Source organism: Canis lupus, chromosome 8, assembly GCF_003254725.2.
Source record: "Canis lupus dingo isolate Sandy chromosome 8, ASM325472v2, whole genome shotgun sequence".
Taxonomy (NCBI): Eukaryota; Metazoa; Chordata; class Mammalia; order Carnivora; family Canidae; genus Canis; species Canis lupus.
The window spans coordinates 46,733,524-46,760,161 of record NC_064250.1 but is presented as its reverse complement, the minus strand read 5'-3'; the positions used below and the strand labels follow the sequence as shown (position 1 = coordinate 46,760,161).

Genomic DNA, 26,638 nt, shown 5'->3' with positions numbered 1-26,638 from the left:
TAATGGCTGAGTAATATTCCATTGTGTACATAGACCACATCTTCTTTATCTATTCATCTTTCGATGGACACCGAAGCTCCTTCCACACTTTGGCTATTGTGGACATTGCTGCTGGAAACATCGGGGTGCAGGTGTCCCGGTGTTTCACTGCATCTGTATCTTTGGGGTAAATCCCCAATAGTGCAATTGCTGGGTCGTAGGGCAGGTCTATTTTTAACTCTTTGAGGAACCTCCACACAGTTTTCCAGAGAGGCTGCACCAATTCACATTCCCACCATTTTTTTTTTCATTTTAAGTGACTTAATATAGTTGTGTTAGTTCTTTTGACCTTCTATCTAAGGCCCTTTTTTTTTTAAGTTCAAGATGTGGTAGTCTTAAATGTACATCATCATCATCATCATTATTATTATTACTACTACTACTACTATTATTGGAAACAGTGAGCATTTAGCTTGGCGTTAAGAACTTGCATAGTTTTCTTTAGTGTTTTGGATGAAATGTGTTGTACTTGGAGGCTGTTTTGTTTTATACCAGTTCAAAAGTCATGTTGCCCCCTGGTGGCTACTTATAGCATTGGTACTAATTAGCTTGGTTCTTTCCACATTTTGTGACAATAGTAATTGGTGACTTCTCACCCTTAGGCCCACCATGAATGGAAAAGAAATTTTGCAATGTATATAATCTATAAAGGGCTCATATTTAGAATATATAAAGAACTCCTACATATCAATAAGAAAAATGACAGACAATTCTAAAGACTTGAAGGATCATTTTGCTAAAGAGGAAATTCACAGTAACCAAGATTATGCAAAATAAAATCATAATGAGCCTCCAGAATTGCAAAATTTTAAAAATTAGCTAGTTTGTGGAGCAACAGAAATTCTCATAGTGATGCTTTATAAAAGCCATTTTGTTTGATTGTTTTAGCACTTAAAGTCCCACCTCAGTATCTAGGGATTCTTGGCTGTTGGAATATCACATAAAAGAGTCTCAGAGCCTCAAGACTTTAAAAACCATATTGTGGGAGCACCTGGTGGCTCAGTCAGTTAGGCAGCTACCTTTCAGCTCAGGTCATGACCCCAGGGTTCCCTGCTCAGTGGGTAGTCTGTTTCTCCCTGTCCCTCTGCCCCTCCCCCCCATGCACACGCACATTCTCTCAAATAAATAAAATCCTTAAAATAAATAAATAATGAGAAACATTTTGTGTAATGTTTATACTGTGAATATACATTGCCTTTCAGTAAATATATAAAAAAAGTCACACTCACAATTAAATAATCAGTAAGTTAATATAAGTTACATGGGAATTGGATGAAATATATTGATTTACATATACTATCAAATTGAACATGGAATGTACTATGATAAAAAATAGTAAAAATCAGCAAGCATGTATTTTAGAACATGAAGTAAGAGAGGCATCTAGGCAATGTGCCCCTTGGGATCTCTCCTACATCAGATTCTTAGTATACAGACTACTAGCCTCAGATCTAGTTATTTCATAGTCTCAATGCATTAGTTTTAGAGACTATATTGTGAAGTGAACATCCTGTGTTTATTCTGAGAAATTTGAATAACCTTGTAAATCCTCTATTCCTTTGTGCTTCCCTTTTTCTAGGACCTCATAGTTGACCAGACAATAGAAAAAGTTTCTTTCTGTGCCCCAGATAGGAACTTTGATAGAGCCTTCTCTTACATATGTCGTGATGGCACTACTCGGCGCTGGATCTGTCATTGCTTCATGGCTGTCAAGGACACGGTGAGTCCACAGTGTAGATTTCATCATAACTAACCTCAGCTAGCCAAACTCCCCCTGGGTTGGCTCAGCCAAGCAGTTTCCACTACATTTTTTTTTTTTTTTTTTTACAGCACTTGGAAAGTGCCTAAACGAGCCTGCTTTCATTCCTTTTATTCAGGTAATTCACACTCTTGGTGTGACCCTGCAGCTCAGAGAGCAAGGTGATTAGCTGAGATCCAGGGTCATTAAAAAAAATAAAAGTGCTCTGGTGAGGGTGGCTGCTAAACTTTACTTGAAACTTTTCATTGTTAGAACTATTTTCAAGGGAGGCCTGGGTGGCTCCGTGGTTGGCTTTGCCTTTGGCTCAGGGTGTGATCCTGGAGTCCTGGGATCGAGTCCCACATCGGGCTCCCTGCATGGAGCCTGCTTCTCCCTCTGCCTGTGTCTCTGCCTCTCTCTCTGTGTGTGTCTCTCATGAATAAATAAATAAAATCTTTAAAAAATATGTATTTTCAAGATGCTTATGTATATTTGTTTGCCAATGCATCTGGGTAAAAGATATTGACATTAAAGGTGCTTATAAATATATTTGCAGAGGAATTCTACAAATGAAAGAACTGAGTTGGAATATATTTTTCAGTTAATTGAAAAATAGAAATACTGGAGTGCCTGGCTGGCTGAGTCTGTGGAACATGCAATTCTTGGGGTCATGAATTCAAGCCCCATTTTGGGGGTAGAGATTACTTTAAAAAAAAAAAATTCTAAATTATGGTACAATGAAGTATGCCAGAAATTATTGCATAGTAGAAATTTTTGTTTAGAAATAGGGAACAAGTAGAGGCACCTGGATGGCTCAATTGGTTAAGCATCTGCCTTCAGCTCTGGTCATTATCCTGGGATCAAGCCCTTAGGCTTCCTGTCCGGGGGGGCAGTCTGCTTCTCCCTTTGTTCCTCCCCCAACAGGCTTACTCTCTTAAATAAATAAATCTTTTTTAAAAAAGAGAGAGAATAGTTAACCTATCATCTTTCATGTAAATTACCCAAAATTCTGACATAAAAGACAAGTCTCTCAGATGGTGATGATCTTAACTATAGAAGAACATGAGTGTGTAACTGTAATTACTGAGTTTTTTGAAGTCCAGGTAGAGTAAGGCAGGATAGTCATACCTGAAGGCTACAATAAACTTAAAAACTCTTGCCTGGGTTTATCTGAAAGGGAAGTAGTGGCTATACTCTAAAATTCACCAAAATGTTAATCAAAGCTCTTTGAAGACAGTGGTATAAACTGTTAAGAGTCCAGGACCTGACACAGATCTGGGTTTCAGGCCTGGTTCTGGTTCTTACTAACTGTGTGATTTGGGACAAATTAGTTAACAATCCTTTTTTTTTTTTTTTTTTTTTTTAAGATTTTATTTATTTATTCATGAGAGACACAGGCAGAGGGAGAAGCAGGCTCCATGCCGGGAGCCCGATGCAGGACTTGATCCCTTGATCCCAGAACTTCAGAATCACGCCCTGAGCCTGAGTGGAAGGCAGACACTCAACCGCTGAGCCACTCAGGCCACCCAGGTGTCTCTAATTAACATTCTTTAGGCCTTAGTTTCCACTTCCATAAAATGGAGATAATAGTTGTGAAGACTAAATTGGGGACACTTCAGAGTTTTTAAAAAATTCAGGGGGTCTCAGCTGGGGTTTGGGAAGGATCTGTCGTCAAGAACTTCTGCCCTAGGCCTAGGAAAAATAATAAACTTCTTTGGGCGTAGCTCTGTTCTTGTAGTAAAGCTGTACAAATGCAGACAGGTTCTAAAACTTCAGTACTCCCTCCTAGTTCATGCTTCAGTGCCCTACCCTTAATAGCATCCTCCTAAGAAGTCAGAAACTCATGTGGATGAATAAAAATAACTCTGTCAGTTTTTAAACAGGCAGTTATGTGAAATCTTACAGTTTACATTCAAGTGACAAAAGTCATTTCAGACATTACTTCCTATGCTATCTGATATTGGTATATGAAATTCAGGGAAGTTAACTCGCTCAGATCCATATGTAGGAGCAGCTGTCTACATGGTGTGATTTTGAAAATTCCACAAAGGGCTCCCTGTTCTCAAATATCTCTTCTCACTGTTAGTGATGCCAACAGTTACTATACCATCTCTCACTGTTTTTAATTTCACAATTAGGGATAGGGTTTAAAATACAGATAACCCTGGTAAAAATAACCCTTTGAGTTTATTAAATTTACTTCTGGTTATCCAGCGTATCTTTAAAACAATATTTAGTTTCTATAAGCTCTTGTCCCCTCCCACGCACAAACAAATAATTTTTATCGGTTTAATTCCTTTATAAATAGGAGTGTGGGAAAAAAACCTGCTTTAACTTTTCCCCATGTGTGGTTGAGAGGGAATGTTGGGGTAAGAGAGAACTAGAAGATAGGGAGGGGAAAGGGGAAAAGCATCAAAGCGATGAGGGCCTAGAATGGGGAAGGAGCCTTAGGGAGGGGAGCATTTAGAAAAGGGAGACTGAGAAAGCTAAGCTTTCCTTTTTATAATTCCTGTGTCATCTCTGGGGTGTATTTAGTTATCCACAGTTTTAAGTTTGCATCTTTTGTTCCTAGATATGTTAACATTTTTTAGGCTCCTAAAACTTGCCCTGCCTTTCCAGGAGTTTCTTAGAAATGCTTGATAACTTATTATCACTGTTCCCCTAAATGGCAAATGCAGGATTTATGTCAAGATTTAGGGCTTCAGGGCAGCCCGGGAGCCCAGGTGGCTCAGCGGTTTAGTGCCGCCTTTGGCCCAGGGTGTGATCCTGGAGTCCTGGGATCGAGTTCCGCATCAGGCTCCCTGCATGGAGCCTTCTTCTCCCTCTGCCTGTGTCTCTGCCTCTCTCTGTGTGTGTCTCTCATGAATAAATAAAATATTTTTTTTAAAAGGTTGGGGGACACCTGGGTGGCTCAATGGTTGAGCACCTGCCTTCGGCTCAGGGCGTGATCCTGGAGTCCCGGAATCAAGTCCCACATCGGGCTCCCTGCATGGAACCTGCTTCTTCTCCCTCTGCCTGTGTCTCTGCCTCTCTCTGTGTGTCATTCATGAATAAATAAATAAAATCTTAAAAAAAAAAAAAAAAAAAAGACTTAGGGCTTCAGACTTTGAGTAGTGTTTTCTAAGCTGATGGCCAGAACTAACATGAGTGATACAGGGAGCCTAACTAATCAGAAGGTCTCAGTGGTTGCTCGTAAAAGCACAGTGCCACTACAGTAAAGTGCCCTAAGCATAACTTAAGAGAACTTATTCATTTAATTTGCCATATTGATACACTAAATTATAATTTTAAGCTGGGGTTCCCAACATTTTGCCTTATATAAAAACAGACTTATTTGTGGTCCAAGCTTTTTGTACTTGATGGTACTATAACTCTAAAAAATTTTTTTCAACCTTCTGTTATGTGTAGGGTGAAAGATTGAGTCATGCAGTAGGCTGTGCTTTTGCGGCCTGTTTAGAACGGAAGCAGAAACGGGAGAAGGAATGTGGAGTGACTGCTACTTTTGATGCCAGTCGGACCACTTTTACAAGAGAAGGATCATTCCGTGTCACAACAGCCACCGAGCAAGCAGAAAGAGAGGAGATTATGAAACAAATCCAAGATGCCAAGAAAGGTATGGTCTCTTCTGCTACAACTTGTGTTTATTTAAGCCATTTTCCCCAGCAGGTTAATATTTGGAAGCTCACAGGGGTAAGCTTTCTCACAGAGAGAACTCTTAGCAATATATGAAGACCTTCAGAACAAAGCTAAAAACCTAAACAGAGCCTTTCCTTTAGAGTGGCATGTTTTATGGCTTCCAGAGTGTTTACCCTTTCCATTACTGGAAGCTGTCTGGGAAGGCTGAGAATGCAGTTGAAGAAGCTGCAAAGACATTATTACCCCCCATGTTTAAAAACATTGGGGAAATCTACATCCTGAAACAGCTTTCTAATTCTGATGCATCTGATCTCTGTGAGAAGCAAATGCTACCAAAGAATTACAGTATCAAAGGGAGAAATACATTCCAGCTGCAGGCTGCAGAGGGCCCACCACCGATGGTGATGCTGGGTACAAATACGGGCAGAGATTTCATAGTGACACCTTTCTTATTGGATAATTACTGTGTTTTAGTGCTTTCATGGAAAAAGTCCATAGATGGGACTTTTTTGGGGAAGCTTAACCCTTCTTTTTCCCATAGCCATGTTAACTGTAATGTGTGGTTTTGTAGAGTGTGAATTTTTTGCAGGTATACATGGCAGCATAGCAGAAATGCCTGTGCAAGCATTCAAGTTACTCAGGAGTCTGTTGTCCAAAGTTGGGTCTGAGTGTATTGTAGAACTAAGTGATAGGGCTTAGGGAAAATGCTTCACATTCTTGTGTCCAGCTAGAGTTGAAACCAACAAGGAATGTTTTGGAATTAAACAGTTCAGTTTAAATATACATTAATAAAATCTTGGTCATTTTATACTATATCCTTTTAGTTCTAAACCAGCCATTTTAGAGAACACCATTAATCTACTACTGACCCAAACAACTCTAATTCTTAAGCCAAAACAAAGATACCTACTTTATTTGAAATAAATTCTTGATTGTGATTTTTAAAAATTTCTTTTAAATATTTGCACCAGAATACCAAAGATAAATGTGCTACTTTTATCAGAAAACTTAATACGTATAGCTATTAGTGTGCTTCAGTGGTTTTTCAGACTGGAAGCATATTCTTTAATACCACCAAATAATACTCTTTGCTACAAATAGCAACTGCCAAAGTGGTTGAATTCTGACATCTAGAGGATTATGAGCAGAGATGGGTAGAGATTTACTATAATCAGAATGGGACTCAGCTGGTGTTCATGTGGAAATAGTTTTGTATTTAGGTGTAATCTAACTTAAAATGTTACTTCTACATGCTTTTATTCAAATGAGCCACAAATGCACGTTGTTTGTGATTTAAAGACATGAACAGAAACCTCACAGAGGAAGACATAGACATGGCCAACACGCACATGAGAAAATGCTCTACATCACTTGCCATCAGGGAAATACAAATCAAAACCACAATGAGATACCACCTCACGCCAGTGAGAATGGGGAAAATTAACAAGGCAGGAAACCACAAATGTTGGAGAGGATGCGGAGAAAAGGGAACCCTCTTACACTGTTGGTGGGAATGTGAATGGTGCAGCCACTCTGGAAAACTGTGTGGAGGTTCCTCAAAGAGTCAAAAATAGACCTGCCCTACGACCCAGCAATTGCACTATTGGGGATTTACCCCAAAGATACAGATGCAGTGAAACGCCGGGACACTTGCATCCCGATGTTTCTAGCAGCAATGTCCACAATAGCCAAACTGTGGAAGGAGCCTCGGTGTCCATCGAAAGATGAATAGATAAAGAAGATGTGGTCTATGTATACAATGGAATATTACTCAGCCATTAGAAATGACAAATACGGGATCCCTGGGTGGCGCAGCGGTTTGGCGCCTGCCTTTGGCCCAGGGCGCGATCCTGGAGACCCGGGATTGAATCCCACGTCAGGCTCCCGGTGCATGGAGCCTGCTTCTCCCTCTGCCTGTGTCTCTGCCTCTCTCTCTCTCTCTGTGACTATCATAAGTAAATAAAAAAAAAAAAAAAAGACAAATACCCACCATTTGCTTCGACGTGGATGGAACTGCAGGGTATTATGCTGAGTGAAATAAGTCAATCGGAGAAGGACAAACATTATATGGTCTCATTCATTTGGGGAATATAAAGTAAAAGGGAATAGAGGGGAAGGGAGAAGAAATGGGTAGGAAATATCAGAAAGGGAGACAGAACATGAAGACTCCTAACTCTGGGAAACGAACTAAGGGTGGTGGAAGGGGGGGAGTGGGGGTGACTGGGTGGCGGGCACTGAGGGGGGGACTTGACGGGATGAGCACTGGGTGTTATTCTGTATGTTGGCAAATTGAACACCAATAAAAAATAAATTTATTATTAAAAAAATAATAAATAAAAAATAAAGACTGCTTTATAACATTCTTCAACATCTAACCTAACTTATACTTGTTTGGACCTTTCTGACTCTGTCACTCCCAAAGTCCTCTCTCCCTGCAAAAAACAAGTGAATAAACATTGAAAACTATGAATCATCATTCTTTAAAGGATCTCACATTAAGAGTTCATAAGTGCTGGGTTTGGTTTCTTTTTTTAAAATTTTGGTCAGAGTCAAGTCTTAAGTTATGAATCATTGCATGAGAATCAAAGATCTAACTAAACTTGTGTCTTAGTACATACGCTATGTAACATGTAATAGGATATTAAACCTTTTATTTGTCTGAAACATAGGATATCTGTGCCCTGCTTCTAACCTGTCCTTTAAGAGACCTTGGGAAGGAGATGGGTAAAAGGACTTAGGAGGGTTTTGGGTTCCTTGGCTGTATAAGCTGGAATTATTTAAAGACTGCTAAGGTCCTCTTTTTCTTGATTTTCTTGAGCTGAAACAGATAAGACAGTTGTTGGTTCATCAGTGGCTCCTGGCAACACTGCCCCATCCCCGTCCTCTCCCACCTCTCCCACTTTGGATGCCACTGCCTCTCTGGAGACGAACAATCCTCATGCCATCCCACGCCGGCATGCACCCATTGAACAGCTTGCTCGCCAAGGCTCTTTCCGAGGATTTCCTGCTCTTAGCCAGAAGATGTCACCCTTTAAACGCCAACTGTCCCTGCGCATCAATGAGTTGCCTTCCACTATGCAGAGGAAGACTGATTTCCCCATAAAAAATGCAGGTAATACAGCATCCATCTGACTCACTGGTGCTCTAGCACTGAAGCATTATCATCACTTCCAGTGGAGACACTGACCCATCAAACTAGCCGCCCCCCCTCTCTCTCAGGCTGGTTGATGGTTATATGTATCTTGTGTCATTTCCCACTGGGAGGAAACTAAAGTTCATGGAGGGGGATGTGAATTGTTCATCTCTCTTCAACAAATAGGTAACAGAGCCATGATGGGAATTCCTAGACTGAGCTACCTACCAGGTTTGCAGTTTGTCCTGATGGAAGTATACTACCTCCCAGCCAACCTACTTCAAAACATCAGGGGTCTCGAGTTTCTGTTCTTATTCTACCATTTGGGACCCAACAGAGAATTAATTTAAAAGGCTTTGGAAACACATCTATTCAAATAGCATTACTGTCAGATGTACCAGAAGAAATGGATAAGTGCTCATTGTCCTTGTGGCTGGTTGGCTCCATACAGAGGAAACTCTAAACGGGTTTCCTGTTTAAATCGAAAATCTGTTGTTCATCAGAGACAGTGGGCTTGCTCACACATATTCATTACCTTTCAGAACTGCCACACAGGCCTTTGTGTGGCCCCTGTATGGCTGAGCCAGCCCTGGTAGCTCTATCCTCATCATAAGATCCAGAGCTAAAGTGTCAGATCTGGTCAGTGCTTTTATTGGGCTCTATTTTACTTTGCTCTGAGACACATTGAGCCAGTGCCATAATAGGATACGAGGAAGCTGTGTTTCACTAAGACACTCCCACTGATGGTATATAAAAGTCCAGAGAGTTGAGTTTTTTTGACCAATGGAATTTGACCTATCCAACAGTTGGAGTAGGTGATTACTGAGGGTCTTTCCAGCTCTCAACTCCTGTAAAAACAAACTCCAGGTGCTTTCAGGACCTTGTCTTCAATCTCCCTCAGATGGGAAACAAAAACTATTCTTTTCATAGCTGAGCAAAACAAAGGTTCAGGACACATTATCAGCATTCCTAGTGACCTAGAAGTATCCCAGAGTCAATATTAAGAACAAAGCCTCTGAAGTCCTGCACCTCAGTTTGCTTTTTCATGTTACTACAGTTCATATACTTGCCACTGTGGTGTTTTGGTGGAGGAGTTAGAGTGGGGGTGGGAAGTGGAAGAAGGGACAACGGAAGAGAGAGAATCTTAAGCAGACTTCACACCCAGCATGGAGCCCGATGCAGGGCTCAGTCTCACAACTCTGATATCATGACCTGAGCTAAAACCAAAAGTTGGCTGAGCCACCCAGATGCCCCTATACTTGATACTTTTTGGGGGGGAAAAAAGTGACAACATTGTCGTAGCTTATAGAGAAAAAGAGCTGCCTCTGCTGCTCCTGACTTTAACCCATTTTCTATAGAGTTACTGAGTGGCTCCAGTACTGTACTCAGACCTTGAGAACTAGTTGAAAGACAAGTAGGTTGCAGATGTCTTCCAGAAAGATCTGCTTACTGGCACAAAAAGAGAACACCAAGTTCAGTAGTTTCACACAGGAAAGGAAATAAAGAAATCGGGGGATTGGGAGGGAGGAAGATAGTTCTTAGTATATGAATTGTTGGTATTTTATATCAATTTTTCAAAGCTGCTTTTATAGCTCCACTGGACAGTTGAGACTTTTCCTTTCACAAATAAAGGAATGCATCATAAAATGCCACCTGTGTCATACTGTGATATTTCAGGATTATTCAGTTTTTCTGTTTGCTTTGCAGTGCCAGAAGTAGAAGGAGAGGCAGAAAGTATCAGCTCCCTGTGCTCACAGATCACCAATGCCTTCAGCACACCCTCTGAGGATCCCTTCTCATCTGCCCCAATGACCAAACCAGTGACCGTGATAGCACCGCAGTCTCCTGCCTTTCAAGGTTGGTGCCCTCTTAGCCTGCTCACTTGTTCTCTTTGAAGCTTGTACTTTTATGGCACAGCTCTCTGACTCTAGGTTGGCATCCTGAGCTTCCCAGGAGCTGGTCAGACCCATTAATTTCCCTGTCTGATAATGTCTCAGATTCATTAATTCCCTTTCCACAATGTTGTTGTGCTTTGTTCCCACTCCTGTTCCCTAGAATGTCTGCATTCATCATTTTGCATGTACCTGTTGTCTTTGATCTCATTCTCCTAGAAGCTTTTGTAGTCCCAACCTACTGCTTTATTTGCCACTTAAGTGTTAAGAATCAGAGTATCCAACTAGTTCTCTAGAAGGAGTAGTCATCAGACTTGGGTCCAGTGTATGCTTTCTTTAGCAGAGTGGTTCTCAACCTGGGACAATTTTGCCTCCCTCAGGGAAAATTTGGCATTCATTGGTGACATTTTTTTGGTGTTAGAGCCTAGGGGTGGTTGCTACTGTCATCTGCATAGAGGCTAGGGATGCTACTAAACATCCTTCAGTGCGTACAATAGCTGCCCTCAACAAAGAATTATCTGGCCCAAGTTAGCAATAGCCCTGGACTCCCCTTGTCTCCATCCTAACACAAGAAGCCCATAAAGAAAAAAGGCACTTCTTTTTGGCTCTTTAGTTCATTTCATCTTCTATAACAAGTGTCCTAAAATTTGCCTTTGTAAAGGCATTGAGTTACTAAAAGTTGTTTTCGTAGATGCCAAGTTCTAGTAGTTGGTATTGACTCTGGAGTCCACAGAGTCTATATATAACTTAAGTTACAGACTTTTAGAATTTGAACTCTTATAATCACCATTTTTTCAGTTCTTCTGAGAAAGAGCTCAGAAGTTTTGCTGTGGAGACAGTACCCTCTTTCTATCAGAGGAAGCTACTACATGGTTTTCCTTCAGAGAGTCTCTTTTTAGAAACAAAAACCATTCATTATAATCATGTGCATCAAGTGGCTTTTTATTTCATCTAACAAATATTTGTAATACCAATAATAGGCATAATTTATTGAGCACTTATTAGCACAGTGCCTGCCACATCGTAGTAAGGACTCATGCATTTTCTCATCTCATTTAATCCCCACAACAACCCTGTGGGTAAGCATCACAGATAAGGAAAATGAGGCTCAGAGAGATTGAATAGATTGCCCATATTGCACAGCCAGGATTTAAACCCGTCTTCCCTGAATATCGTACCTGTTACTTTCTGCTGCCTCTATGCCAATTTACAATGGGATGTACAAAACTGAATAGAACATAGTCTTTTGCCTGCCTTTAAGGGGCTCCCAGTCTGTGGGACTGGCTCCTAGTCTTTTAGACAAGGCCTGGAGTAAATAGTACCAGTGCTGCAAGCATGATTGTCCAGTCTAAGAGGGAGTGATTAAAGCATAGTGCAGCAGACAGTGCCTGCTTATCTGCTCCATACTAAATATGATAGAGAGCTGGGCTAAGGAGTAGAAACTGATGGAATAGATGTCTGGAGTAAAGGAACAAGGGTTAAGAGATTTTAATAAAGAGAGGTAGGTAAGAATAGTAGTATTTTGAGATATTATGAACATTACTAAGGAGAATGAATCTTCAAAAAAGATAAAGTTCTGTAGTGATTTACAAATTTATTAAGCAAATGAAAACATATATCAAGTTTGATTTCTCATTTGTAGTATGAGGATACCAGCCTTATGGGGTTTTTGAGAGAATTAAATAGGATGATGCACACTGAAGTACTGTTAATGTAGTGCCTGGCACATCATAAGGGATTATTATATTTAACCCATTGTTATTACTTTTCGCATAATTTGATCTTTTTGGAAAAGTGGTAAGAGAAGGAAATGCTTTATATAAGTCATTATGCCAAAAGTTAAACTATATCTAGAATAGATTTTTGCTGCTTGTAAGACAAAGCAACTCTGTTCAACTTAATTGGAAATTGTTTTTCTAGGTTTCATTCCCTCTCTCACTGTACACATACTTTCCTACAACAGTCATTTGACTTTTTTTTTTAAATCAGTATAGCTATTTTAATTACAAACTCTAATTCCCTCTTTGCCAAAAGGTTTGTGTATCCGTTTGCAAGATGGCATGGTTATCCCAACACCAACTTTTCTGTCTTATCTGTTCCACCAGTATCACACATTGGCCTGACTGACCCAGCTCCAGGGGGTCACCTGTCCACCCTGCATGAATTAACTCCATCGATGTTGTCTGCTCCCATTGTAGCTAATGGCACTGACTCAGCCTTCCATGTGCTTGCTGCTAAGCCAGCCCATACTGCTCTAGCACCCGTAGCAATGCCTGTGCGTGAAACCAACCCTTGGGCCCATGCCCCTGATGCTGTTAACAAGGGAATTGCAGCCACACATTCGGGTAAGGTGGCCATGGATGGTGGTGAGGATTCTGGGATCAGATGAGTGACGCCGATTCAGAAATCAGCCATTTACTGAGTGGGAACCTGGCAGGAATCCTTTCAGGAACAGTATGTTCCCTCCTGGAAATATACCACTATTAGGAAAGGATGGCAAAGGAGAGGAACTTGAAAGATTAGATTGATAGTTCTTAGGACTATGGAACAGAGACACCCCTGTAGCATTCATAAAATACATATTCCTGGGCCCTGCCCTAGGTCAGCCACTGAATTTGGAGATCTGTGGACATGCTCATAGCAAAGGTGTGGGGGGGGGGGCGGGGAATCTTCCTCCTTACTCTGGCAGGCCTACAGAAAGGGCTGCCAAAAACACTTCATTTTTGCTTTTCTGTACTTTCTGGTTTTTCTATAGTGAACATTTGTTAACTATAAAATCAAAACAAATTTTAAATAGTAAGGGAGGCAGTTCACCTGAAAGATAACATGTGTCTTGAAGTGAGACAGGGCCATGAGGTACAGCACCAAGTCAGTGGTTATTTTTGTATTCTGTTAGAGCAGAAGATGAATCACCTTGGGCCCTTTATTAGAGCATGTGCAAGCTGGCTTCTATATCATGGAGGAGTCACAACAGTAGGAAAGGGTTTCTGATGCCAGCCGGCTGCCTTCATTCCATGCAGTCTATCTAGATAGCTCCCTAGCGTGACTGAGACAGCACCATGATCTTACAGGTTCCCTTTGTCCTAAAACAAAACCTCCTCGATTGGTAATAGAGACTTTTCTCCCACCTGCCAGAACCACAGAGTATCCCATTAGGGGAACTTGTTCCACATATTAGGATCATTCAAGTTACATAACCTGTAACAAGGTTATCAGGTAAGGAAAGAAGCCCCTAAAGACTGATTCTTTTGTGTCTCTCCATCTTTTTCGTTCCCAGGGACTGAGTGGGGTCAGTCTTCTGGTGCTGCATCTCCAGGTCTCTTCCAGGCTGGTCACAGACGCACTCCCTCTGAGGCTGACCGCTGGTTAGAAGAGGTGTCCAAGAGTGTCCGGGCCCAGCAGCCCCAGGCCTCATCTGTTCCTCTGCAGCCAGTTCTCCAGCCTCCTCCACCCACTGCCATTACCCAACCAGCGCCGCCTTTCCAAGGGAATGCATTCCTTACCTCTCAGCCTGTGCCAGTGGGTGTGGTCCCACCTCTGCAGCCAGCCTTTGTCCCTACCCAGTCCTATCCTGTGGCCAATGGGCTGCCCTATCCAGCCCCTAATGTGCCTGTAGTGGGCATCACTCCCTCCCAGATGGTAGCCAATGTGTTTGGCACTGCAGGCCACCCTCAGGCCAGCCAGCCCCAGGCCGCCCACCCCCATCAGTCTCCCAGCCTGGTCAAGCAGCAGACATTCCCTCAGTATGAGACAGGCAGTGCTACTGCCAGTCCCTTCTTTAAGCCGCCTGCTCAGCACCTCAACGGTTCTGCAGCTTTCAATGGTGTAGACGATGGCAGGTTGGCCTCAGGAGATAAGCACACAGAGGTTCCTGCAGGCACCTTCCCAGTGGATCCTTTTGAAGCCCAGTGGGCTGCATTAGAAAGCAAGTCCAAGCAGCGTACTAATCCCTCTCCCACCAACCCTTTCTCCAGTGACTTACAGAAGACATTTGAAATTGAACTTTAGGCAGTCTCTATGGCTTATGTATTTTGTCTGTACTTAGGCAAGGGCAAGGGCAGAGGTCAAAGGAGCAAGGGAACTTTGTGTTCCCAATCAGTATACTTTTCACTAATCTCAAAGGTCCCAAGGAGCGTGTCCAGGCACAGAGTGCTATGAGAGGTGATTTTTTAAAAAATCGGAAAAAACATTCCTAGAGAAGAGTTGTCTTTGCAGTTAGGCTAAAGAAGTCAGAGAAATGTTGCCCTCTGCCCCCTTCCTCCCTCGGCCTCTTACAAATCTCTGGCAACAGAGAGGCAGAAGTATCTGAACAGGAATCTATTCAAAGCACATTTACTGGAATATAAAACACAACGGGAAGCAAAACAATCTCCCTTTGTTTTACAGGCCATTCACCTGGCGCCTCTCAATACTGGCCTGTCTTAGAGATCAAGAGCATGGTGGCCTGTGCTTGGGCTGGGGACAAGAGGCAGGCTATGCCACCAGAATTCCCGGGAGGGCACATCAGCAGCCCAACAGAGCTATATTTTAGGGGTAAAGTTGAGCTTCCACTTTGAGTAAGAATAAATATTATAAATATATATCAAAAAAAGCCAAAATCTTTATTTTTATGCATTTAGAATATTTTAAATAGTTCTCAATATTAAAAACTTGTATGAGTTGTAAGTAATCTTGCCAAAGGTAAAAGGGTTAGCTGTAAGAAATTGTACATAAGATTGATTTATCAGTGATGCCTATTGAGTTGGAGAGAGGAAAGGTTGGGAGTTGTAGATGGGATCCCTAGCTTATTTGGTATCATTCATTGTAAGTAGCACATTGCAGCAACAATCATGCATATGACCAATACAGTCACTAGGTTGTAGTTTTAAAGAAAATGAAAGAGCAGTATTGTCCTGGTTTTAAACCTGTGATGAAATTCTATTGTCTTTATTTTAATAGAATCCATCTAAATACACTCTATAGAGAATATGAATTTTCATATACTGCTGTTCATGTTAATCCTCTGTTTTAACACTAAGGTGACAATGACACAATCATATCCATCGACGGGAGCGCAGGTTACTGTGTTGGTTTGTCGTGTGGGTCTTGGTGGGTTTTATTTTGTCCTTTAGGTTTTGTTCTCACAAGTTTTGTGGGGATGGAGATTCTAGTTTTATTAGCTGTGTGTCCATCTGTCTCCCCACTGTGGTGAGCAGAACATCCTGTTGCCAGTTGCAGCCACTTGACCTCTGGCAACAACGGGAGATCCCATCTCATTTTTACTTTTGAACGTTGGCCTTACAATCAAATGTAAGTTATATATATTTGTACTGATGAGAATTTATAATCTGCTTTAACAAAAATAAATGTTCGTGGTAGAAGCTTTTGCCCTTGGAGGGCTGGTCTTTCCCCTTTATTAGCAAATGTGTCTTCGTTCTTTTTAGTCTGCTCCATTCTGCTGCTACTACAGAACTCTGGTTTGGTGGCTAGAAAGTCTTTTATTGGGACTAATATATTCTTTTTTTTATTGAAGTAGAATTGGCATACAGTGTTATAGTTTCAGGTGTACAATATATTGATCAAGCAATTCTATACATTACACAGTGCTCACCACCGTGTGGTCACCATTTGTCACCATACATGTTGTTACAATATTATTGACTATTTTCCCTATGTTATACTTTTCATCTCCGTGACTTATAACTGGGAGATTGTACCACTGGATTAATCCCCTTCATATATTTTGCCCATTGGGACTGGTATATTCTTAAAATTCACATTTGTATTTATACTTTAGGCTTTGGTTGAACCTAAGTATATCTCTGATGTCAGTTTCTGGTTGCTCAAAGTGTGGTCTGGAACAGGAGCATGGACTGCACCTAGGAGCGGAGTAGAGGTACAGAATCTCAGTCCTATCCCTCTGCACCCCCAGCCTCATAATCAGAAAACACCCTGGAACAAGCTTCACCTTCTGAAAGGCCCTGCTGGAGCAGTGAGTCTCAGCCTTGGATACATACTAGAATCACCTGGGGAGCTTTCAAAATTCTCCTGCCAGTCCATAAACCAGACTGATTAAATCAAAGGGGGGGGGGTGCTGGTTGTTTTTTCTTAAAAAAACTTCCAGTATGGGAGAGGGTTGAGAACCACTGGTCTAGCTTAAGTGTTCCTTTTCCCTCTATTCTCTGACTAGTTCTGAGAAGAGCTAGCTAACCTCAAACTTACCTCATGAATGATGTTGCCAATTGGGGAGAACTGGGGAGTCCAAGAAAGTAGCCCTTAGTTTGCTGGTATAGCAAAACCAGCCATGGTAAATGAAAGGGGATCCTCCTCTGTCATTTTTTTAAACAGAAAGAAAAAAATACCTCTGCTGCTAACCCAGGTTTCCTGTGTTGAATAAGAGGTAGACCAAGAAGTATCACTCAACCATGATGCAGTGTGTCTCTTTTCCAGCCAGTGTGCTAGTAATGAAAGTCAGCTTTCCCTGTAATGCCTGTCTCCTGTGTCCCAAATTGATCTGTCACAGGCCCAGTCAGTCCTCTAGATGCAGAAGGTTAAAGGGGAAAGGGACCTGGAAGCTCATTGAATCCATACCTCTTGTTTAGAAGCGAGGATCTGGAGGTTCTGAGAGATGGAGGAGGACTTCTTCCAACTCAAACCACTACTGAAACCATTGCTCCCCTACCCTGCTGATGCCTGTTTTTAATTGTCTGGTTTTTAGCTGGCAGCAAATGTTTTGCCTCACAGGTTCCTGCTTGGGGAAGAGAGGCCCCCAGCTGGTCAGTGTACATAGCAGGTATGTCAGCTTATCAGGTGATCCTCGCAAGCAGGCTCTGCATGGTGGCCTCAGGATGAGGGATTCAGGCACCAGCTACCTGATGAAAATAAGGAGCTCTCCTAGTTCTGTCATGCTCATGTGACCAGCTGCTGCTTCTTCATCCCACATCCTGTACTGGGCCTTATGTATCCTATTCCACTTTAGCAAGAGCTCTGTACATACAGATGAGAGTTGAAGCTGACTGCTATACTACCTGAAAGGGTGAGGTTGACTAGAGCTATGGACCATTGTTTGACCCTGGATGAGATGGGAGTTCTAGCAAAGACAAATTGCCTGACACGGCAGGAATTAGTGTGTCCCATGTGAGATACATGTTAATTTTAAAACCATTACACAGCTCCCGACCCAGTTTAAATGAAGTGAGAACCCTAGTAGCTTGTTTTAGAACACAGTGAACTGATCCTGTATAACAGATTATAGAGGGAAGCCATAAGGGTGTCCTTCTTCAAGCAGATTCATCTTGACAGCTGCCTAAAATGTTAGGGGGAGAGGTGGTGAGGTGCAGTGGGCTCAAAGGGTCCATTCTCCAGACAACAGATCCTTTGCTAGCCAGAGACCATAGACGGAGAGTTGTTTCAGGACCAGGGCTGGAACTAGCCTTCATCCCTGCTGCCAGATGGGCTGAACGTGAGGCTGGAAGTGAGAGCAGCTTGCACAGCAGAAGCTAGAGTAATACTCATTGCCACAGAGCTGGGCTTGCAGGATCAAATCACAGTTGGCCAGCTCAGGCTGATCCACACACTCCCTTCTGAGGTCCCTGGGTTGGGCCTGCAGTGCTGCAGAAACAACAGGGAGACAAAAAGGGTAAGGAAGCTCTGTGCACTGAAAAGTCCCACCTACCCTTTCTCTGCCTTAAGAGGAAAACAACACTAGAAGTTCCAGATTCCCCAAAAGTACAGTTACTCTATACCCTTCTTTTAACCCCTGTGTGTATACCCCACCCCCACTGTGGGCCTCATCTGGGCATGCAGTGGGCCTCAGCCCAGACTCAAGGAGTGGCTGACGGCATGATTCCACAGCTCTTGAAGCTGACTCCCAACCCTTGCTATTGTGACCTGAAGAGCTGGCAATTGCCTTAGCCCCTGGATGGAGAAGGGATGGTGTGGGATCAGCCCTAAGTAAAATATTGAGTTGGCTAGAGCTGTCCTGGTTCTCTCTCACTGCCGATTTCCTCCAATCTCAAAAATTTTGTGCTAGGGTACCTGGTGGTTAAGCATCTGCCTTTGGCTCAGGGCGTGATCCAGCAGTCCCAGGATCAAGTCCCACATCAGGCTCCCTGCAGGGATCCTGCTTCTCCCTCTCCCTATGTCTCTGCTCCTTGCTCTCTGTGCCTCTCATGAATGAATAAATAAAAATCTTTAATTAAAAAGGAAAAAAGTTTTGTGCCTTCAATGACTGCAGTTTATCTCAGTCACTTAGTTCCCATCTTCCCAATTTTCCCAGAGCAAGCAAGCATTAGGCAAGGTGATTAGTGTTATGAGCTATGGCTCTAACACTGCAATAAGCACAAAATGCTGGCTGCTGCCCCCTCTGTGCTGGGAGCTTCGGTAACTTCGCCATTGAGAGGGGCACCTGGCTGGCTCGCTTGGTAGAGCAAGTGACTCTCAAACTGAGGTTTGGCAGTTTGAGCCCCACAGTGGGTGTAGAGATGTAAAAAAAATCCCTGTGAGTGTTTCATGCCACTGCCTCATCTTAGGAGTGCAAGTGGTATCATCTAGTTAACTTTCCTTTTCTTTCTGGAAGGGCCTTTTCTGGCTTACCTTGGCTTAGGCCTGAATAACACCTTCCCTAAAGTCAGACCTCATGGGGCTTGTCTTCCTCTCCTTTCCCCCTGCTTCCTCCCAAAATACAACTAAAAGACGATACCTGAGTAGGGAATGACTCTATATATGGGTTTGGGAGATCAGGATAACTGCAGCTTACCCTTGAACAATAGGGATTTGAATTGCAAGAATCCATGTGATTTTTTTCACTAAATACTGTACTATAAATGTATTTTCCTTATGATTTTTTTTAAATCTTAAATTCCTTATGATTTTTTAAAAGAGATTTTATTCATTTATTCATGAGAGAGAGGCAGAGAGAGAAGCAGGCTCCCCACAAGGAGCCCAATGTGGGACTCGATCCTAGGGTTCCAGGGTCACGCCCTGAGCCAAAGGCTGACACTCAACCACTGAAGCCACCCAGGCGTCCCCTCCTTATGACTTTCTTAACATTTTGTCTAGCTTACTTTGCCGTAAGAACACAGTATATAATACATAAACAATATATGCTAACTATGTTATCAGTAGGGCTTTAATCAACCGGCTATTCCTAAAGGTTTTGGGGAGTCAGTTACATTTGGGTCTTTGCACAGAGGGTTGGCACCACTAATCCCTGCATTGCTCAAGGGTTAGTTGTACCTACATTTTCATAAATAGCAAGCCAATTATACATAATTTTTTTTTAAAAAATCAAGGTGTCATAGGGCTGAGCATGGTGGTTAAGTTGTACACCAGCTCTGGAGCCAGACTGCCTGGGCTCAGTCTTGGCTCTCTTCCTTCCCAGCTGGGTGACTTTGGGCATGTTATTTAAGCTCTGTGCCTGTGTTTCTTCACCTGAAATGGAGATGGGAGCAGCATGTTGGGCACACACTGACCATGGCTAAACTGTGTTTTGCTCCGTAGCCTCATTCCCTCTCATTCAAAAAAGCGAGGCCCCCCCTCCCCAAAAAAAAGCGAGCCCCTGTGTTTTATCCCCGCAGTATTTTCTGTTTCTCACCCCAGTCTTTTAGGCAAGAAGGTTGGGAGGTCCTCAACAGAAGTATGTCCCTTACACCAGAGCATGACTAACTCCAGGCCCCTTTACCCTGACGCTAATGCCAGTATGCCATCAGATCACCAGCAGGGCAAAGTGAGGCAGCCTCAAGCACTGAAACCCTACAAAAAGCATAATTGGTGAGAGCAGAAGTCTGCAGCCTAATCAATAGAATGAATACAAAGAGAGGAGAGAAACTGCTCTAGTCAAGAGAGGTGCGCACAAAATATCGAAGATTAACAGTATTCATCCAGCAGAGGGCAGGATGAATGACTCCCACCATATGTGTCCTGTTCAGGAGGCAGGTTATGTCAGACCATTTCAGCTTGAGACCACACATCAGTAGGAGCCCCACACACTTTGCCATCAAACAAGTTTCTGATTATAATTTGGCTTCCCATGTAGACATGTCTGCAACTAGTCACAAACAAGAACACCTGGGTCCTCTGACAGCTCACTCTCTTTCTCACATAAATCCACATTCTGGTTTGTCTCAAGTCTTGTTAAGTTTGGTTGGTACATAGACAAAAGATCCATTTGCTGGCCATGATGGAGGCAAAAAATGGCCCCTGCAATATAGAGCTTTTGCGAAGGTAATGCCTTCATGCACACAATGCACTCAAGTCACCAAGCCTGAGCACCTCATGATGTCAAGCACTGAGGTGAGCCCTGGGGACTCGAGTCCCAGTGGCTGTCCTAAGGAGCTCAGAAACTGGAAGCCTCCGTGTCAGTCGGATTCACTAAGCAACATTTCCATCCCGGAGCATCAGCCTCTAGCGCTGGCTGGCAAGTTCCCATCTTAAGCATAGTAGGCAGGAGGCAGCCAGGCCCAATACCCTTTGTTATAACAGCGCTCCTGGTGTGGTGCTGCAGCCCTGACTGTTGTGAACAGCCCAGGAAGGGTCCTGGTGCCCTCCCCCATAAGTCTGTTTCAGGCCTCATGAGAATCGGCTGCTCAGCCCAGATCAAGGACACATGGAAGGGCAGGCTGGGCATAGGGCAGGGCAGGTCTTCCTCTCCCCCTTGCCCTCTGGCTGAAGTGAATACAGAGGTCTTGTGAATCCAACGTTAAACCACAGTCTGTCTTACTGATTCTGAGATAATGCTGATTTTCACACTTTAAGATGGTGTTATTGAACAGATATAGCAGCATATTTCTCTTAGTGGTATGAAACTATTTTACAATATGGTACTTAGGGTCACTGAAATATAACTCCGAGCAAGAGCTGGAAAACATAAATTATCAAACTACTGACTAATGCAGGTAAAATTCTGTCCAGTTAAGGTATAATCATTTAAGGAAAAAAATATTAAATATGAGGAGTAGGGTCTAGACCCAGCTTAGCACCTAAATTGCTGTGACTTGTGGAAACATCACGGAAGGTTTCTGGATTCTGTCCCATTTGTAAGCTGGTGATACTAATCCCTACTCTTTCCTTTCTGGGTTTATATGGTCAAAGGGGCCATAAAGACACTTTTCAATCATAGGACCATATTTTGCCACCCTGGTTAGAATGGACAAATTTAATGGTCCTGCCTTAAGTATTATACTGAAATTCCAGTCCATCCTATTTCTCAAAATCAGTAAGCCTAAATGATATTTGACATCACCTATCAAGCTGTTACCAGATGCCCATCATCAGCACGATCTCCTTCACCCTCACCACAGCCCTCTCAAGGTGGTGGAGTAGCCCAGCTGCATGTGCAAGCAGAGAGAGAGGCTCAGGAAGGTTGAGCCCCTTGCCACAGGTGACACTACCAGGAATAGGCAGAGTGATTCAGGACTCAGACTGGAGTCCCTTGAACCACAGACCCTGCACTCCCCTGTCCAGCGCAGCAAAAACCCAGCTCTGAGAAACAAGCCAAGTCCCTGGAGTGGGCCTCTTACCCGGCGGGACCACCTTCACCTCGGTGCTGCGGCTGACAGCCTGGCTTCCACGGTAGGCACTACATGTGTAGGAACCCTCGTCTCCGGCCCGCAGGTTATGGATCAGCAGTGTGCCATCTGGGGACTGGTGAACACGATGCCCATCAGCCCGCACTGGCAGCCCGTTCCTGGAGGGGAGAGGACGCTGGAAGAACCATCCAAGGCCTCTGGTCTTCAGGGGCCCAGGAGACCAAAGGAGGAGGTCACCACTGTGGGCAAACAGATGACCCTCACCTCAAAGATATGGGTCAGGATGACAAAAAAAAAAAACAAAAAAAAAAACATTATCAGAGCAAAATAACTCAGAAGTAAGGTGAACTCACCCCAACTAAGCACACTGACCTAAGTTATTGTGAATTTGCCTCTTATCCACAAAGGAACCCTGCTCTTGCCTTCCATCAACAAAGATCGTTTAAGCAACCGTGAGAAGCCAGGCCCTCTGCTTAGGTGAAGGACATAAGCGCTCCCTGCCTTGAGGGCACTGGGGTGGGGTATGGTGTTGAGGGTATTAAGGATGTTGATGAGCGCCTTCCCTGAGGAAGACCTAGCTGAGACCTGACTGGAGGACAAGGAGGAGCGGCTGGCTGGTGAAAGGGAGAACAAAGGGACTTGCAAGCTCAACAGTAGGCCATGGTGAGAGCAGGGAGGGAAGTGGACACAGCCTAGACAGGAGTTTGGCCTGGACCCTGGAGTGAACAGAGGGGTGGTGAGCTAAGCAGGACAAAGTATGTGCCCTTGGAAAAGTTCACTGATGGGCGAGGACAGCCTGAAAGCAGAAGGCAGGAGAGTGGCTCCCGCAGAAGGGCACACATGGATGAGGGTCAGGTGTGCAAGGCGGGAGGAGAAGAAATAAAGGACAGAGGTTCCTCACTTGGGTTACTGGGTAATAGTGGTGCCCCTCCACCATGCAGAGATCCAGAGCAGGAAGATGGCCAAATGGTGAATGTTCTTTTAACACCATTTTGCATCTTGGGTGCCCATGAGATACCAGGAGGTGTTGGATTTGAGGTCTAGACCCAGATAATGTAGCAGCACTGGATGGTTCTGGAAATCGCATGCCAACGAGGTTACCCAAGGCGAAGCTGGACTAGCCAAGGACCAAAGACAGACTCTGAGGTGCACCAGCCTCTGAGGGTTTGGTGTGAGATGATGAGCCAGCCAGGAAAACAGAAGCAGCCAGAGAAAGAGGAAGAACAGCAGAAGGCCATAGTTTCCTGGAGCTGAGGGAGCATGTCAGGAGATGCAAGTGGTCAGTGGAAGAACACTGCAGATTGTGTGGGGACTGAGATAGGTCCAGAGGATTTAGGAGCCAGGCAGTATCCCTGGAGCGGGGTGGATGTGCACCCCTCTGCTAGGGCTGAACTGTGAGTAGGGAGGTGGACAGGTGGAGACAACCACTATGAACAGCCATGAGGGGGAGATGCCATGTGAGGCCAGAGTTTGCAGGGCCATGCAGGGTCAGAGGAGGGTGTCTTCTATGTTTTGCTTTGACAAGAGGAGTTCTGGGCACATCTGCCGCTGGGAAGATCAAGGAGAGGCAAAGTTAAAGATACAGGCCTGCTAGAATCATCAGAGGTCGGACCTGATCAGGGATGCATGGAGCGCAGCTGCTGAGAAGCCTACAGAGACTTCTGGCCGCCCTCCCCTGGCGTCACAGCCCCATCACCTCCCTCCTGTGAGCACAGGCCCCTTCCCTAACATCTCCAATACTCACCTTTGAGACTTGGTCAAGAACATCCTTCCCCTCCTCTGCCTTCATATATGGCCACCCCTTCCTTGATTGTCCCAGATAGGAGGCAGCCTCAGTTCTCTTTGCACAGATAGCACTGAACGCAGGGGACACTGGGCTATCTCCTGCCTGGGACTATCTGGGCGGCTCAGATCACACCAAGATCCCCAGAGCCTAGGCTATTCCTGACACATGGCAAGGAGGAAGGAGGCAAAAAAATGCTGAAAGAATGAATTAATAAAAGAGCAACTGATCTGGGATAAAAGACCACTGAAGTCCCCAAAGCTGAGTATAGCCCAGTGGTTCCCAACCCCAGGGGGAGATCGTACCACCCAGGGCACATTAAAAAGCGTCTCCATATATTGTCAATTGTCATGACTTGGGAGGGAGTCCTACTGGCATCTAGTGGGTAGATGGTCTGGATGCCACTAAACATCCTAGAACACACAGGACAGCCCCAACAACCAAAATTATCCAGTCTGAAATGTCAATAGTGCTGTTGAGAAACTGGCGTAGCCCAACCAACAGAGAGCAGTCCTATGGGGCCTCGTGGTATAGGGAAGGGGGTGCTGGAGCCCCTTCCCCTGGAGGCAGGGGCTGAAGAATGAAGGATGGGAGCCGCAATATCCCTGCAGAAAGGCGGGCCACCTCTCTGGCCTGTACAGCCTCAGGTGGAAGGGTCTGAAGGCCAGACCTGTGTGGAGAGCACCTTACCTGGACCATCTGATGTTTACACTTTCTCCTGTCACCACACACAGCAGCCTGGCCGTGTCACCCTCTGGCACCATCATAGTAGAAGGCAGCTCTGTGATGGTCAGCTCCCCTAGGCCCAAGGAGGAAGCACCATCAGCCACTCGCCAACCCTGCCCTGCCTGTGCCATCTGACCTCCGAGGCCATGAACCCCACTAAGCCTTCTGCTCAGGGCTGCCACCTTACCCAGAACTCTGAGCTGGACCCATCTCTGGGCTCGGTTCTGCCCACTGAAAGCAACACAGGCATAGAAGCCAGCATCCTCCACAGCCACGTGGCTGATGACCAGAGAGCCATCGGGCTGTAGCTCATGTCTAGGAACAAAGGACAGTCAGGTGGCTCCATCCTTAGGGGGGGGCTTGCAGGGTCTTCCTTTCCTTGGGGAGGGCCTGAGCAGCCCCTACTGTTCAATGGGGTCTGAGCAAAGGGCCGTCTAACCTTAGGCCCTGAGGTCTTCCTGCCAACACTCTCGTTTACTTGGAGGTGCCTGACTTTTAAGCCTGGCAATAAAAAAAATCATTTCAAGTTTCCAGATACAAAATAATTCTGGTCTGGGTTTCTAGTTCTTGCTACACTCATTCAGGAGGTTCAAATCATGGTTCTGCCACTTAGATGCTGTGTGGTGTTAAGCTCCTGTGTGTAAAATGGGGATAAAAAAGCATCTACCTCAGCGTGGCTCTTCTGCAGATTGTACGATGGAGAACAAGCCTCCAAGGCTTGTTCAAGGTACAATAAATGTTATTATTACAGCCAGAAATGGGTCTGCCTCCCTTTCATCCCTCAGCCATCACCTATTCCTAGCTGGCCCATTACTTCCCCAAGGCCAGCACAGGGTGAGGGGCTGGAGGTGGGACAGGAGGGGTAAGAGAGGAGCTGCACACAAACCTGGGGGAAGAGAGGGGCTGCCCATCTCTCTGCCACTCAATGGCTGGGGGTGGGAAGCCCTCAGCACGGCAGGTCAACTGGATCCGCTGGCCTGGTTGGGCGTCCACCACCCCAGGTTGGTTCTTGTCCAGAAGCAGCCTGCAGGACAAGCACCCCACAGCCATGAGGGGAGCCCTCTGCCCAAGCCCATGGCCCCCTTCTCTCCTGCAGCCAGATTCAGCTTCCTAGAAGAGCTGCTTTGTTCTGGTCAGGACCACCAATAACTAAAAGCCAATCTGAAAGCCACCTCCGGCTTTCTCACCTTCCTCACCGCCTGCCTCCATGACCCCAGAATCTTGACTGTCACCTCCCTGCCCCATACATCTGCTCCTAGGTCCTTGACTTGGGCCCTGCAGCCCTCTGCAGCCCCTCTATGAATCGTTCAAGGCCACCTCAGGCCCTCTGGCTCCTGTGTGCTTCCTTCCCCTCAGCTCCTGACCATCCTCAACTGTTTGGGGAGGGGAAGAAGTTTCCCCTTCCTCCTAAGAGGCCACGCTCAGGGAGCCATGTTTCTCTTGTCCTCACTGGGCAGAACCCTGTGACCCACCCACCCTCCTCCCTCCCTCCCTTTCACCGAGACCCCCTCCAAATAGGGTAGGCTGAGAACAAGCAGTCATGCTGTTACCTGGTCATGGGCCGAGGCCGCAAGGAAGAGATGGCCCCTAGGCCCCCCATGTCCTCCACAAGGCTGGGGTCCCGAGGACTGTGGCCCTGGGCTGGGTCCCTGGTCTGAGGGAAGTGCCTTGGCTCAGCCTCAGACAATACGGCCACATCACCCCCTGTCGTGAGGCCAGGAGAAGGAGTGAGCTGTGGGGACAATGGGGTGGAAGGAAGGGTGGGCCATGAGGCTGGCCAGGGGCGGGTAGAAAAAAATGAGTGCCACAAGGGGCAAGACCTCCACCTCAGTCCCAACTGGAGCACACGGTGCCTGCCACCAGGAAGGGCCCCTCCAGTGTGGGAGCACCCTGCTCAGGCCCTCCCAGCCACTGGGGGCGGGGTGGGGGCAGAGACCTGTGACATGAAGCTGGATCTTCTGAGAGTCATGGCCTGGCCTGCTGCTGCCACAGCTATAGGTGCCAGCGTCCTCTGCCCACAGGGGACTGATGATCAGGGAGCCATCAGGCTGCAGCTTGTGCCTGAGTGAGGAGGTGACAGGCCTGAGCTTTGGGCTCCTGAGGACAATAAGCCCAGCCCACCTCAGGCCCCAGGGGTCCCACCAGAGGGGACTGTAGCCCTGCCCTCTTGTCCCAGCGGAGACC

The 26,638-nt window shown here is 45.1% G+C and overlaps 2 protein-coding genes across 35 annotated transcripts in view; one reads left to right on the top strand and one right to left on the bottom strand.

Moving 5' to 3' along the window:
• Positions 1–15,798, top strand: part of NUMB (NUMB endocytic adaptor protein) — a 162,208-nt gene extending 146,410 nt beyond the window's left edge. For 9 of the 20 annotated variants that reach the window (XM_049113680.1, XM_025443337.3, XM_049113678.1 and 6 more), the window contains 6 exons: positions 1,619–1,759; positions 5,186–5,390; positions 8,232–8,525; positions 10,254–10,403; positions 12,544–12,783; positions 13,716–15,798. In XM_049113680.1, coding sequence (XP_048969637.1) covers positions 1,619–1,759; positions 5,186–5,390; positions 8,232–8,525; positions 10,254–10,403; positions 12,544–12,783; positions 13,716–14,446 — 1,761 coding nt within the window. In that variant the 3' untranslated portion in view covers positions 14,447–15,798. The remainder of the gene's footprint in view (positions 1–1,618; positions 1,760–5,185; positions 5,391–8,231; positions 8,526–10,253; positions 10,404–12,543; positions 12,784–13,715) is intronic. The other 11 variants (XM_025443347.3, XM_025443346.3, XM_035719515.2 and 8 more) reach the window with 5 other exon arrangements.
• A 97-nt stretch (positions 15,799–15,895) lies between these two features.
• PAPLN (papilin, proteoglycan like sulfated glycoprotein) overlaps positions 15,896–26,638 on the bottom strand; it is a 34,580-nt gene continuing 23,837 nt past the window's right edge. For 14 of the 15 annotated variants that reach the window (XM_049113660.1, XM_025443332.3, XM_049113657.1 and 11 more), the window contains 7 exons: positions 26,391–26,515; positions 26,005–26,158; positions 25,341–25,478; positions 24,642–24,769; positions 24,419–24,527; positions 21,937–22,103; positions 15,896–18,028 (listed from right to left, as the gene is read on the bottom strand). In XM_049113660.1, coding sequence (XP_048969617.1) covers positions 17,853–18,028; positions 21,937–22,103; positions 24,419–24,527; positions 24,642–24,769; positions 25,341–25,478; positions 26,005–26,158; positions 26,391–26,515 — 997 coding nt within the window. In that variant the 3' untranslated portion in view covers positions 15,896–17,852. Of the gene's footprint in view, positions 18,029–21,936; positions 22,104–24,418; positions 24,528–24,641; positions 24,770–25,340; positions 25,479–26,004; positions 26,187–26,390; positions 26,516–26,638 lie in introns of those variants that run through there. The other variant, XM_049113665.1, reaches the window with a different exon arrangement.